At 36.5% G+C, this 14,855-nt stretch overlaps 1 protein-coding gene across 8 annotated transcripts in view; it reads left to right on the top strand.

The window, feature by feature from the left end:
• The window catches only part of FBXO25 (F-box protein 25), a 44,717-nt gene extending 31,208 nt beyond the window's left edge, over positions 1–13,509 (top strand). Inside the window, exons 8-12 of one of the 8 annotated variants that reach the window (XM_067294234.1) lie at positions 864–1,046; positions 3,644–3,787; positions 4,922–4,957; positions 8,071–8,097; positions 12,261–13,509. In XM_067294234.1, coding sequence (XP_067150335.1) covers positions 864–1,046; positions 3,644–3,787; positions 4,922–4,957; positions 8,071–8,097; positions 12,261–12,350 — 480 coding nt within the window. In that variant the 3' untranslated portion in view covers positions 12,351–13,509. The other 7 variants (XM_067294240.1, XM_067294236.1, XM_067294239.1 and 4 more) reach the window with 7 other exon arrangements.
• The last annotated feature ends 1,346 nt before the right edge of the window (positions 13,510–14,855 follow it).

Genomic DNA, 14,855 nt, shown 5'->3' with positions numbered 1-14,855 from the left:
TCTGCAGGTGGGCCGTCATCCCCCACCATCTCTGTGGGGCCGTATGCCACCTAGCCATGTAGGCTCAAGGGAAAAATTGTCTTCAGTCTCCTTTGCAAAGAAGCTCGTCTCTTAGGTTCAGTCATATGTGCTGTGCTATATATGTTACTCCATTAACAAGAACTTTTAGAAAAAATGTATACTTTTATTGAAAACTTTCTCAGTGCTCTGATCTGTTGCCCCCTGCAGAATTGCTGATTTATGTCAGGTGTAACTATCTCCAGATTTGAGAAATGATCCTTTTTTCTGCCTCTGAGTTTGATAACACTTTCATTCTGTACTTCTACTGTTCAATCCTATATTCTGTGCTATATTCTTCTTAAAAGAAAAATTGATGCATGCACTGTTTTGAATCAAAATTGAGAACCTGTTATCCTATAAGTTATAATAAAGCTAAGAACTGATTATAGTGAAATAAGTTATAGTTAGGGTTTTGGCACATATTTCTCAAAGTGGGGATGAAAACATCTTAGTTCTTAGGACTATTTTTTTTTTAGTTTTTAAGAACATAATTTAAAATTATTTCAAATTTTAAAGAATTTGATATGTTTATTTTAGAGTTTTATTTTAACACTAGGAAGGCCGTAAGTTGCAAAGCTACAGTTTTTAGCTCTTTCTGTACCTGCAGTCATCTAAGTTTTCAACAGCACCGCTTAGAGAAAAATGGCAGCCAAATAATCAAAGAATCACAGAATAAAAAATGGATATTACTCAATGATTTTGTACAAACTAAACTGAAATGTCAGATACTTCTAAAGAAAAATCTTTTTTTATACCTTATACTGGCAAGTCTGCATAGTTAAGTCTTCAACTCTTATTTTCAGCAAGTCAACAATGGCCTTACGCTTAGTGATCTACCTCTGCATATGCTGAATAACATCTTATACAGGTTCTCTGATGGCTGGGACATTATTACTTTAGGTCAAGTGACCCCAACTTTGTATATGCTCAGTGAAGACAGACAGTTGTGGAAAAAACTCTGCCAGTACCATTTTGCAGAAAAGCAGGTAATAAATTCTATCACTTGCATAAATCTGGCTCTTATCTCTGTCGTGTGTTATACAAATAATGAAGTGTGAACACCCCTTGTCTTTGAGATAAAAATGTGACAGAATGTGGCAATAGTGAAAATGGTCTAGGATTTCTTTGTTTTGTTTTTTGGCATGGTTAGTACTGAAAATTGTATTCAACACTTCTGTGAGTTTAGGATAACTTTACCTGAATGTTTCCCTGCATTAATTTAAAAACCAAAAAGTTTATTGTAAGCTTTTTTTACTACACAATCCCTCACAAGTGTGACAGAGGACCTCTAAGGTGCTGGGTTTTTTTAATACCTAAAATAGAATTTGTTTACTCTTACTAATCAAGCTAGACAGACAGATTTGATTGCTCGAGCTTTTAGACTACATGAACAGTCTAGTGAATGGAAATGGCCCCTTTTGTTTTCAGTAGCCTTAAAGTTAGCCAGAAATGGATCTTCCAAAAAATGAATAGAGCAAATGGTTTTGATATTGGAATTAAGAACAATGAGAGAAATGAGACTTTCCTGTTACTTCCTCATGGCAAAGATCAAGTTTGTCTATGAATGCCTCCAGAATTGTCTTCATTTTCTAGCAAGAATATATGTTGGGAAAATCAGACTAGCTGAAAAAATCATGGAAATAGAAGTTAACATATTAGAACTGGAAGAAGAACTTAAAAGCTAGTACATTCAAGATAGCAGCATGTGAAAATATTCCATCTTAACATCTGGCAGGTCAAAGTGGTACAGTTTGGTTGGTGGCTAGCAAATTAAGTGTTAGTATAAAAGGGGAAGGTAGAAGAGAAGAGCAATTAACTTGTGTGCAGTTAACTCAGATAAGAATTTTTGATAAAATGAAAGATTTTGGAATGAATTTCATGGAAAGTATGTACAGAGTCAAAGGGAAACTGAACCCCCCCCATTGCAGTTTCTCTCATTTTTTCCAAAGTTTGTCCTGCCTTTTTTTTTAAACTCAGTAGTCAATGTTTCTAATATAACCAAACTAATACACTTCTTAGGGGTATTACCTTAACTGAATCCATACATGCAACTGAGGAGAAAACACCTGGAAAAATTTTATGGGCAGTTTTGCTGATTAAGTTGGATGTAGATTTATTTCTGGTATGGCCAAGAACATTCCAATAATACTCATAAGCACTGAGGAGAATATAGACTCTGTCGGTGATATCATTATTCAGTAGCCAGTGTAACTACAGAATATATTAAAATTGTTACCCCACTTGGCTGCGATATAATAAATTTTCTATAGTAATGTAATGAAAAAAAGACTAAGATAGTTTTATTTCTGTATACTGTTTCTCCTTAGGGTGTGATTGTGGGGGGAAAACAAGCAATGAAAGGAGGAGAAGAGGCAGCGTAGAAGGCAAGTGAAAGTGTAAGAAGTTTGAGCTTAATGCAGCAGTTGAATGGATTTTGACAGTAGATAAAGTAAGGGCTTCTGAACTGTGACCGAACTGGTTGGAGAGGGAGGTGTTATACTAAGGTAATGCCAGGAAAAAGATCACTTAAGCCTTTAGCTAGACCTGTAAACTAGACGTGTCCTATAAAGAACACATACACAGTGTTGCCAATGTGTTCCTAAATGTTCACATTTAATTTCTTAAGCTATTAATGATATAAATAAAATCATTAGATCTATTTTCCACGATCAAATTCAATATTTTCTGTTTAGAAGTGTACTACCTTAAGCTACAGAACAGTGTTAGGTTATTTTTCCTGTCCTCTGCAGTATATTTGTTGAGCTACTGAAACAACTAGAAAGACACATTTTATCTTAAGAGCACTCTTGGAAAAAATGAGAGCTTTACACAGGGAAGCTATTATGAAACAAGTGTGTAGCCTGCATCCCAAAGGCAGTGCTATTCTCCCCCATATGGCAACCTTCTTCTGCATGAAGAAAGTCCTGAAAGTATTAGGATTAATCCACACTCAAAGTGGAATGAGATGCATTTTATAAATACAAACTTCATAAATCTTGTCCATGTGTTAAGCTGGTTAGAAGTAGCTGTTGTGCATCAGCTACTCTTTACGTGCAAATATGTAGTCAAGAAGTACATTAGTCAATTGTTTATTGCTGTGCTTCTAAAAAGGTAAGTAAGTATGAAAAAGAATTATGTATGTTCTTTTGAGCTGAAAGACAAAGCTTTATTTAAATCCATAGTTACTGCTTTAAAAGAAAAAAAACACTAGTTGTAATACTTGATCATTTTTATCTCATTCCTGAAGTTTTTTAAAAGTATAAAATGAATGATTACTCTAAATATTGTTTTTGTTATGTATAGTTAGCATTGACTATAACTATAATCATTTCAGGACAGTGGGGTTGGATCACCTGCGTATGGCCTATTTTTCTTGGCAAATCTGCACTCTCCTATTTTTAGTATTTTTACCTTTTTTTGCGTCTGGATCTCTATTGCTGTTCTTCAGAGATGTACACATGTCAGACTATTGATTTCAAAGAGTTCTGGTTATAAAACTTCAGTTTAACTGCCTATGTTTTTCAGTCATTTGCTGATTTGACTAGAACTTTAACCATGTTAAAGGAAGATATTTTATATCCAGTTTTGTAGGCATTTGATTCTATCAGAAAAAGGTCACATTGACTGGAAGCTGATGTACTTTGCACTTCAGAAATATTATCCAATAAAGGAACAGTATGGGGACACTTTGCATTTCTGTCGACACTGTAGTATTCTGTTTTGGAAGGTAAGAGCTTTGAAATAGATAATTAGAAATCAGTGCACACAATCAGCTACTGTTTGATTTATCTGAAAGGGAAAAATATTAAGGCGTCACGTCAGCTTTCTCATGTGAAATGTGATTGGACTACTAATATGCAAGTTTAAATATATGAAACTTCCAAATAAAACTAGTATTAAATTCCAAATTTGTTCTTTGTTTAGCATTTATCTCTTAATATCTGATAACCTTAATATTTAGAATTGGAAGGAATACTACCCCATGGAAGGAGTTGCAGCTCTTTGTCTTCTTGTCTCTTTAATATTACCCAAAGTTGTAAAAAACTTGTACGAAGTTAGCCATTTTATGAAATTCCTTTTCTAATGATGGCATGGCAATTGATAGAAGTTTCTAATGAAAACTTATAACTGTAGTATTTCTACCACATTGGCGTAAAATTGTATGTATTTTTATAGTCTGCTTCTGTCACATTAGAAGTTTGGAAGAATGTGTGAAATTTCTTCTAAAATGTATTTTGTTTATTTTGATGCCTACCATGAAGCATATTCTGTCTTACACAATGATTTTTATTTCCATAGGGCATTATCCTGTTTAACTCTCGTGTGAACGCATAGTCCCACTTTGACTTTAGTTATTGCAGCATAATCTAGCCTTCTTGTCAGTCAGATTTATTTTATTTCATACCTCAAAGACCAGATATGAATAATGCCAAGTGGAAAATAAAAAAACAAGAAATGTTTGAGAAATCTTGAAAAATATTCATCTTCCTAGTCACAGAAATGACTTTGTTCTTGTGCCTTCTTTCTACAATTTTAAGACTAATTGCATCAAGCCAACAATGCCAGTGTGAGGCTTTTTTCTTTTCCATCTAAAAAGCTAGGGTCTTTAGCAGGATAAGCTAGCCTTCATGGAAATAGCATGGTCCTCAATGATGTTATTTTAAACTTGAGTATCCTTGATATCACAGGAGCTCTTCCAGATACCAGTATATTTCATAGCACTAAGTTAATAGTAGGAAAGCAGGTAGTTAGTTTCTGCTTTGAAAAGCCCAAGCATTTGCTGAAGAACCTTTGTCAAGAATGACTAAGAGCTGTTCATTACAGTGAAATAAGTCTTATAAAAATGTTGCCCATTATTCAGGTTAAGGTTTTCTCTTTGAAAACAGAAATATTAAAGGTAAGCATACAGTTTGCATGCTGGGGCAGGGTGGGAGGAGTTTGGTGTAAGATTTGTTTGGGCCTTCTGTGTTAAGGTTTTGCTGTGTAAAGGGATAAAGCTTTTTGCAGTGCTTTTCTCTCATTCTGACCTTGCTATAGTTGTGATAAGAAGTGTAGCAGTTGCAGTATTAGGAATGATTAAATAGTATTTGGACTTTAATGTTTAACATCAGTCAATGATCTGGAGGAGGCAGTAGAGTGCACTCTAATCCAAGCTTACAGATAACACTGTATTGGAGGGAGTATTCAATACCCTTGAGGGCAGGGCTGCAATGTAGAGGGGCCTAGACAGACTGGAGGAATGAGCTCATGAGAACTTCATGAATGAGGGTAAATTCAAAGCCTTGTACTTAGTAAGGAAGAGTCACAGACAACAATACAGTCTTGGGGGCAGCTGTGCTGAAGAGGCCCTGGTCAGCAGCAAGCTGAGCATGAACCAGCAGTGTGTCCTGGCAGTGGAGAAGGCCAGCAGCATCCTGGGCTGTATTAAAAGGATCACAGCCAGTAGATTGAAGGAAGTAGTTATCCCCCTTTACTTGGGACTCATTAGACTGCCTCTGGAGTAGTGTGTCCAGTTCTGGGTCCCCCACTGCAAGAAAGACTTTGATAAACTGGAGCAAGTTCAGGAGAGGGCCAAATGTCTAGGGAGGCTGGAGTGCTTGCCCTGTGAGGAGAAGCTAGAGAAGAAATTGCTTCTGGGGGGCCTAATAGCCTGCTTATACCTACAAGGAGGTTGTTGAGAAGATGGAGTCAGGCTGTTTACACTTGTGCTGGACAGGTAGACAAGAGACAACAGACAAAAGTTGAAACAAGAAGTTCAGACTGGGCATAAGGAAAACATTTCTAACCCTGAGGACAAGCAAGCAAGGGAGCCCGTGATCAGAGAGGCTGCACAGTCTCCCTTCTTCAAGGTTTTCAAGACCCGACTGGATAAGCCCTGACTGACATGGTCTGATCTTATAGCTGACCCTGCTTTGAGCAGAAGGCTGGACTAGAGACCTTCTGAGGTCCCTTCCAACCTGGGTATTCTGTTGCTAGGTCTCAGAATCTAAACGGTATCTTTTGTCTTAAAATAAATGTTTGATCAGGGTGAAATAGGCTGTGTTAGATGCATTGATTTTTGCATGAACTGACACCCTCACTGGCAGAGATGCTAAAAGGTTAGTCATTGGTCTGAAAAACAGTTCCTCTGTGTATCCTGACAGGGCAGTGTGAGTGAAGTAGTGCTAGTCATACTGAATTTGGGGGGGAAGTTCTGCTTTTGTCAGTTATTTGTATCTATATCCTCTCAAGCTTTTTAAACATGAGAAACAAAGTGTGGAGGACTTTGTAAGTTCTAGCAAAATTCCGTGCTAAGAGAAAATACCTGGCTTAAGCAGAAGGAACTGTATCAGACTTTGACAGTTCATTTAAGCTTCACTAGTATACTTGATTAAACAGATTATTAAATGAAATCTGTATATGAGTGGTTGACACAATTGTGTGTATAATGTACACGCTTCTTGTTCTCAGCTGAAACTTTTATTCTTTAAAATACCACTGAACATATAGAAGAAAAATTTAATAAAAACTTTAATGAGAAATCACAGGTACTTTACTGGGGAAAAGTAGCAAGTGTCTAAATCTTGAAACAAGTTGAAGCACTGGATTCTTGAAATAGTTTAATATGTAAAAATTTATTTTTTTATGGTACATTTAAGAGTTGCCTGTTTTTTAAAGTGTATTCAAAAGAACTTCAAAAAATGGGCTCACTACACCTTTTGGTATTGCACTTGCTTTTATTCCCACTAAAGAACAAAGCAAAACATTGAAATAGAGAAAAGTACTTAAGTGATCAGGACACGAAGGAGACTAACAGAGGTTAATTTCTTTTGATTTAGCTGTATTAAAGCCAAGAGGGAACATGACTGCTCCCCATAAATTCTTTTCAGACAGGGAAGGGATGAATAAACATGAGACTACAGAGAGAAATTATTTAAGCTAAGGGATAGCCTTCATGCAAATAGGTTGTATAAACTACCTGTGGGGTAAACTTATGCTGGGAATTAAGTGTTTCCAAGAATCAAAGTAGCAAGGTTCTGGAACAGCCGCAAAGCACAGACCTCACTAGTTATAAGAAGAATTTTCATTGTTTATGAAATAGATAATATGATGTAGTTGTCAGTGACAAGAGAAGGCTAGATTTGACTTGAGAAATCCTTTCAGTTCTGCATTCTATGTCCTTTTAAAGAAAGACTTGCAGAAAAAAGGAATGAAGACTAGTGAAGTGAATTAGCAAACAGTTGAAGTAGGGAAACAGTTTTTCACTTTTCAGTATGTTATAGTAATCTTAGTATTACTTTTAACAAGTCTTCAAATCTTTAAACAAGCAGCATTTGAGGCATTTGTGTTGGCTGTGTTTGTTTAAAACCTGTGACCATAGTAATATTAAATACAATAGAAAGGAGATGCCTAAATTCATCATAGGAACTACAGTGATATAACAGAATAGCTTGTATCCTTCTGTGTTAAGGCGGGAATGACTGTAAGCAAAACTCTTCATATCAAATGACCCTTATCTTTGCAAAGAGACTTTTTATTAAAGGATTTGTCCACACTGAAAGTGAGCAAAATACATAATTTATCAGTAATGTAAAAAGAATGACATCTAGTATTAACTGATGATGCTTGTGTGAATGCATTTGATATATGCTAAGTCTTCTGTTCCACTAGGCAACATTACCATTGTGGGCAATTTGTCCATTTTTCTTACTTAGCTAATTGAATAGTACATCTCAGTTATCTGCGATGGACATAGAGAATAGTTGAAATATCTTTTTTTCTTTCAAGACCCAGGGCTTTATGTAATAGGATAATTGTTTCACATGTGTGATATGTCCATGCTTGGTTTTAGTCTTACCAGAGTTTGCGATGGCTTTGGTTTTTCAACCAATTGATTTGCCGCAAAAGTACTTCACACTAAATGTTTTATAAAAGACTATTGTTCCAAGTGGCACATAGTTCAATAAACCTTAACTTTGCTTCTTTTACTTTATGGCTCTCCTTCCTGCTTCCTTCTTCATGATCTCAAAGGACTACCATCTTGCTTTGTTACTCAAGGTATTTCATGTGTGTCTCATCTCTGCTTTCATTGCTGACTGTTCTGTAATGTCAAAGTGAACAAGGTGTTCACTTCTAATCGCTTAGGTATTTTTTCATATCAGTTTAGCAGCAGGAATAGTTTGTTCCTCATGACCCAATCAGATAAGGTAGTGGTGAATTTCCATCTTAGTTTTTCTTCATCTTTGTTTTTGTTATTATTGAAGTATTCCCTGTTAATGCTGTTTAAACTAGGGACCATAATTCAACTTCTTATGAAAACAGGTGCAGATGTCAGTGAAATGAGATACACCAGGGAATAGGTTTCCCTGTATTCAGTGTTAGAAACTGTTTCTGTGCTCCCTGATGTATTTTATTTGGCACTTAAATCTGAAAACAATAACACGAATGTCAAAGAACTTTCTTTATGCAAAGGTACTAAAATGGATTTTACCCCACTTGGAATACTTACATCATGCTTAGACTTATGAAAGATTCTCTCTGAAAAGAAGTTCCCAAACAGACTACATATGACTTGAGGAGGGGTAGGGAAGAAGGGAAGGCAACTACAACATTTTCTGAGTGAGGAGTTTGTATGAATAATTATACAGTAAAGGATTGTAGCTCCAAAGTTGTGATAGGAACTTCATTTGCAGTTATGATAATTGTTTTCCTTAAATTTTATATTTGTCAGTAAATACTTCTCAAGGTGAATTCTTTTGTTAATTTAAACAAATTCTGTTTTAGTTTTAAGTAGATTTATTGAAAATCAGTCTGATTTGAACAATAATGAACAGTATTAAATTTAAAGAAACTTCCTGGAAGGAAGAACACTCATGGTTGCATGATTCCTCTTTTAATCTTTCATGGAATTTTCAATTCATATCGCTTTTTTCCATTGTAAAATTGCTGTTTCCGTTTCTTTAACTAAAAAACCCAAGAACTGATCTTACTGAGCTTTTTATTGGATCTGTACTTCCTGACTGAGCAGGACTTTCAAAAGTGTTCTATGATGTGCAGAGCAAAGCACACAGCATGTTACAAATTAAAGCTAAAGTGTACATATAGAATTATAAGTATAAATGAGCAGTAAAAGAGGATTCAAAACCCTAACTTCTTTCCCAGGATCCTAACTCCAGTGTTTTTCCTGGAAACTAAGAAATTAAACTCATGACAATGGGGAGAGGAGATAGTTTGTTAGCAACTACCTTTGGGAGCATGTTTTTCTGCTGTTGGATATCTCTTCCTTGCAAATGTCATTTCAAGGTGAAGGTGTTATGTTTAGCACTTCTGGTATTTGGGGGGTTTTGAGTTTTCTTTTCTGTATCTTTTCTACATAGGCAGTTCCACTTGGCTGATTTGTCTGGTGCTGCCCTTTTTCAATGGTTCTTTTACCTGTTTGTCATTAATGTAACACCTGGTTCTTAGGTGATATTAAAGTGGGAGGATGAGGAATTGATATTGCGTGATATTTTCATGTGATCATCTATAGGTTAATGAAAAGCACAGATATTATAACTATAGAAAAATAATTTCCATTTGAAAAGCTGAACAGTATCTAGAATACAAGTTTGAGCTAGTGCACTTTGTTGCAAAGAGATTGGAAGGGAATGTGGCACCCTTGCCAGTATTTCCCTTACCTAAGTTTCAACGTCAAAAAAGAAGTTCCACTTGCAGGTTCTTTCCTTCTATTAACTGAATATAATTGCACATAATTTCCTTTCATATGGAAACAAAAGAATGAAGACTGCAGTGGTCTGTGATCTACTTACCATGTACTTATTCTAGCTTTTTTTGCACCACATGATGAATTAGTTCATCAACACTGGTAGGAAAGAGAGAAGTCCCTTGAAATCTGTGAAGGACAGTTTGATCTTTATTGCATTGAAAAACTTATTGTTCAAGGTGTTTAACTTCTCCATTGAGCTGTCTGGAAACTTCTCATTACAACTCTAGCGTTTTCTTCCAGTAGAGGATTCCAATAAAGTATAAAATTGAACTTTCCATTATAAGATGAGTTTGGTAAATCAGGCTCTCATGCTGAGTTCAAGTTTCTGTAATATTAAAGAAAGTGCTGCAGGCTTAATGAATTTGTATTGTGAAAGCCTTTTCATTTGAGGTCTCCAGTTCAAATCCTTATCCAACAAATCAGAAAATTGACATTGCAGTACCCTGCAGAAGACAGATGAGTGATCTGTTGGAGGGGTACGTGGCCCAAGCTGGCTGTATGTGCATTCAGGGTACAGACTCCTTAAAACTTAAAATACTGTCTCACTGAGAAGTGCAAAAGATTGTTTCTTTGTCAGCTTCTTCCACAAGCCTAAGGAACTACATGAAATTTTCTGAGACCATCAGCATGAAGGGTTTTGCCTACAAAGCTTTTCATGTTATAATTCATGCATTTGAGCTAATTCTATTGTAACTGCTTCTTGTTGGTTGCACTTTACATGAGAAGAGTGCTGTTTCTTATTGCTTCTTTGTACCAGATTCTGAGAGGACAGAAGTAGGGCTGACACTTTTTGCAAGTGGGTCATGTTAGCGTTTAAAATTTTCTTGCAATGGATTGCAGTTTTGAAGTGCCATATTATTAATGTTTTCCCTGTATTGTTAATGGAATAATGAGATAGTAAAAGGAGAACAAAAGATAAATTTTGTATCTTCTATCTAATTGCATTAGCTGTATGGAGACTGCCTTCCTGAGCACACTGCTATAGCTATAATAAACTGAAAGGAAGTTTAACTGTGGGGAATAAGAATAAAAGACAAAATGCTCCTACTGCACTCATTTTTAGACTTCACTTCCCAATAGTCAGTGCTAAACAAGAACTCAAGTGACTTTGACAGGAGACATACTTGCATCTTTTTAGCAGTTTCTTCCTATGTACTTTTTCCTCTTCAGCTTATAACTGCTGATTGACCAGTTAGGACTCTTCCATACTGTTTATGCTGCTGATTACCTCTAAGAGGAGGTGTGTGGGTGCATGTACATACATGCGTATACCCACAACACTCCATTCTGTAGAGCTGGTCACAACACACTGCAGTGTTAATTTGAGTCCTGTTTGAGCCCTGTATATCCTCTCATCACATAAATAGTCCTACCAGGGAGAAGTTGAGGCAAATTGCCAAACAGTATTAATCCAGGTGCTGTCAATCTCTAGCCTTAAACTAGCATGATTGCAGTATGATTTCTTTGGCAACTATGGTTTTTGCCTTCTGGACCATTCAGAAGGCCATAGTTCAAATCATAATCTTACTTCTTGAATGTGACCCATTGCTTGCAAACTCTTTTCTTCCATACTGCACCTTCCTTGTGTGAGTTGTAGGATTTTCTGTTTTATTTGTGCAAAATCTTCTCCAAATCCTCTGTTTGGTCAGATTGCTATTGGATTTGTTTTCTCTATGCTCTATATGTCACAAAATTAGAGGCGACAATGATTTGAGGCAGTTCCTTCCTTTGTGCATCCTATCTTCTGCACTCCTAGCTTGCTTGGGTGCAAACTTCTGTTTTAAGGCAAGAGATCCTTTGTGATTTCAGCTGGGGAAGGGGTAGGAGTGAAAGAGGAGGAAAGATGTTGGGCAAAAACACCAAGCGAGGTAGAGATTTGGACTTCAAACATGCTAATTTGTGGGAGGTGTCTGCTGCCTTTCATTCTGAAAGACAGAGCTCATTGTGTGCCCCCTCTCCTCCCCCCAGGATGAATTGATTTCATTTTTTTTATTGAACAAAGTCAGTTTAGGTTCAACAAGGCATTTGCTTTTTTTAAGACTTCAGCATTTATTTCTTATCTGTTTTAGACTAGGTTTTTTGTTTGTTTTTGGGGGGGTTGTTTTGGTGGTTGTTGTTGTTGTTTAGAAAATGGACCTTTCCAGTTTGAAATTGGTATTGTAGGATAGCTTCAGATTTCAAGGAAAACAACCAACTTACCCTGCCCACAAAAAATCCCGAGTCAAAGCTCTTGGAAAACAAAAAGGCATATCTTGACCCATTAGTTTTTGACAAATGTAGTTTAAAAGTGGGGGGGAGGGGCGCAAGGAAGGCAAGAAATTCCTATCAGTTTGCTTATAGTGGGAGTAGTTGCATGTGCCTGTATGGGATCTTTTTGTTTGGGTTTTTTTTTAATGGGGGTGGGGGAGTGTGTCTATAAAATGGGAACTTATTTTTCTTCTCCTTCATCTTGTAGGATACAGGACACCCCTGCACAGCCAGTGATCCAAACACCTGTCTCATGCCAGTGTCTCCTCAGCATTTCATTGATCTCTTCAAATTTTGAGATGTTCAGTAGCTGTTTTCCTGTGTTTGTGGGTGTTTTTGTGAAGAGTCAGGCAGGATATGTTATGCTTTTTGTGCAATATATTCTTAAGTGTTATGTTTTGTTGTGGTTTAAAAATTATGTTGGGATATTATTGGACAGGCTTATTCTGTGTGGTCTTTGTGCAGAAAATACCTGAGTAGAGGGTGACGTACTAAAGAAGCAAAACAAAACATTGCTAGGAAATCTGCAGTGGACTTCTTTTGAGTCCAGGAAAGACAGTTTTAATCTCAACTTGAAATCTATTCTTTCACTGCCTTAATAGTTGGTTAAAACTATGTGGAAGACTTAAGCTGTTCTTACAGGGACCAAAGGAATTTTCTGTTAATCCTTTCTTCTTTCTTTAAGCCACTGTTTTCAAAGCACTTCCATATAATTTGCACCATTATGAAGACTAGGCTGGTATTGTCTTGGACTCATAATATCTCAATTGCTAAGGTGGCAGTAATCATTGTGAGCTAGTGAATAAAATATAGCTGTGGTTATCTGTTGTTGAACCTATAAATGAAGGAAGTCAATCAATATTTGTACATACATTATGCAAAAATATTTATTTTTCTTAAAAGGACTTTATTAAACAACATGTAACCTATCTCAGCACATCCTATATAACCCAAGGGACAGATCTGAGGCTGCTGCTGCAAAATGATAGATTTTTCTGACAGTAGCCAGGCCTTCATTTATACTCTGTTTAGTTTTGAACTAATGCAGTTGAAACTGTAGACATCTCCTAAAAAGGAGACATTACTGAAATTTAATGAAAATTGAGTTACTTGTTTCTAGGCTGGTGCAATGGCAGTACATTATACTACGAACTGAGGTTCTAACCTGACAAGTCTTTATGAGCTGTGGGAAACCCTGAAAGTCAGTCTGTTGAGCTGAAGCACCCTGAGCTGGGTAATCAGAATATAAATTCTCCAGGAAGCTATTTTCTATCCTGTAAAATGAAAGTAATTGCTAGGCTTACGCAGGTATAGGAAAAAATTGTGAAGTTTTGATTTTGTCAATGAAACTTAATATTGTAATGTACAGAAAAAATAAATAATGTACTATATTCTCCACTGGCTTGTTTTGAATCTAGTTTTGTATACAGTGTAATAAATCATGTTTTTATCTATTACTCCTAAAAATGTCTCTTGCACAGAGATGAATCTATTTGAATTTTGTAACAAGGTCTTTTTCTCTAACCTGTTCTTTGTAATGGCTAACAGTGACAAAATTGTAAGTAGCCTGAGTGCCACTGCTTTCCCCTAAATCGATTTATTCACAGTCTAGCTATCCTGTAAAAAATTAGGATAATACACAGCTAGTAGGCTGCAAAGGAAGAAGAGAATTTTTTTTTTTTTCTGAGAAAGTATATAAATTGAAGCATCAACTGTCAATGATGTACTAACCTTACCCACTTTTTAAGTTTAAGAGAAGGGGTTTACCTTGACTACTGTAACATCCAGGTGCGGAGCCATGACAAATCTATTCTTACTCCAGTGCATTCAGCATGTTGCTACAAGCCTCACCATACCTTAGTGTTAGTGCTGCATTTGTTAGAGCCCATATTTAACCCTGATTTGCACCCCTATTTCACTAATCTAATGGTTGCAAACTTGCTTTTCTGTTTTTAAGACCCTTGGTAAACTTGTCACTGGTTTGTGACTACTGGCATCCATTACTCTTTTCTTTAACATTGTTAAGTTTTGCTGCTCTCCTGAAACTTCCTGTAAATACCTATGGGAATATTATCTGCTGTTGGTTTAGGCAGAACAGCTTTAAGGAAATGCTCTAAACGCAGCATGGAGTAATTGACTTACTTCTGGGCTGAGATGTCTGCCTGTCATGCTGACTGAAAGTCTCATGAGGAACCACAAAGAACCAACCCTCCTGCAGGCTGTGTTAGCTCTTAGGGGAAAGACCATTACTTAAAAAGCTGCCCAGTTGAGCCCTGACTGTTACAGAAACTGCAAATTATGTGAGAATCTGTGTAAGGTTTTGGGTGGGGGAGGAGGGGGAAAACCTTCCTGCATGGCCCTTACTGTCTAAGTTGAGGAGAGAAAGGAGCGACTTAAAATGGCTTTTAAGAATTAAAAAAAAAAAAGTTTGGAAAGTCAGTATTTGCAATAAGTAATTTTCAGTTCTCTTACAAATGTCAGGTTATAGGAATCTTCCTTTTTATATCCCCTGTTGCTGTTCTGCTCACTCTTCTGTAGCAAAAAGCTCTTAACAGGATGAAGGATATGTTTGGAGGTACTCTTGTGTGCCATTAAGGGTAGTGAAAACATCCTGCTGATCTGAGAGGGAAAGAGGGAAATCTGCTCCAAAAAACTCATTTTACAGTAAGATGGCTTTTTAAACTGCTGTTACTGGAAGAGGGAGAAGAGAGAAATGCACACATCCCACAAGCAGCAGTTCAGTGCAGGCTGGGTTTTTTTTTTGTTTTTCATTTTAAAAAAGGCTTCAAGTGGAGAATCACAC

Source organism: Apteryx mantelli, chromosome 3, assembly GCF_036417845.1.
Source record: "Apteryx mantelli isolate bAptMan1 chromosome 3, bAptMan1.hap1, whole genome shotgun sequence".
Taxonomy (NCBI): Eukaryota; Metazoa; Chordata; class Aves; order Apterygiformes; family Apterygidae; genus Apteryx; species Apteryx mantelli.
The sequence above is the reverse complement of the archived record's forward strand: the minus strand, read 5'-3'. Positions and strand labels throughout refer to the sequence as shown.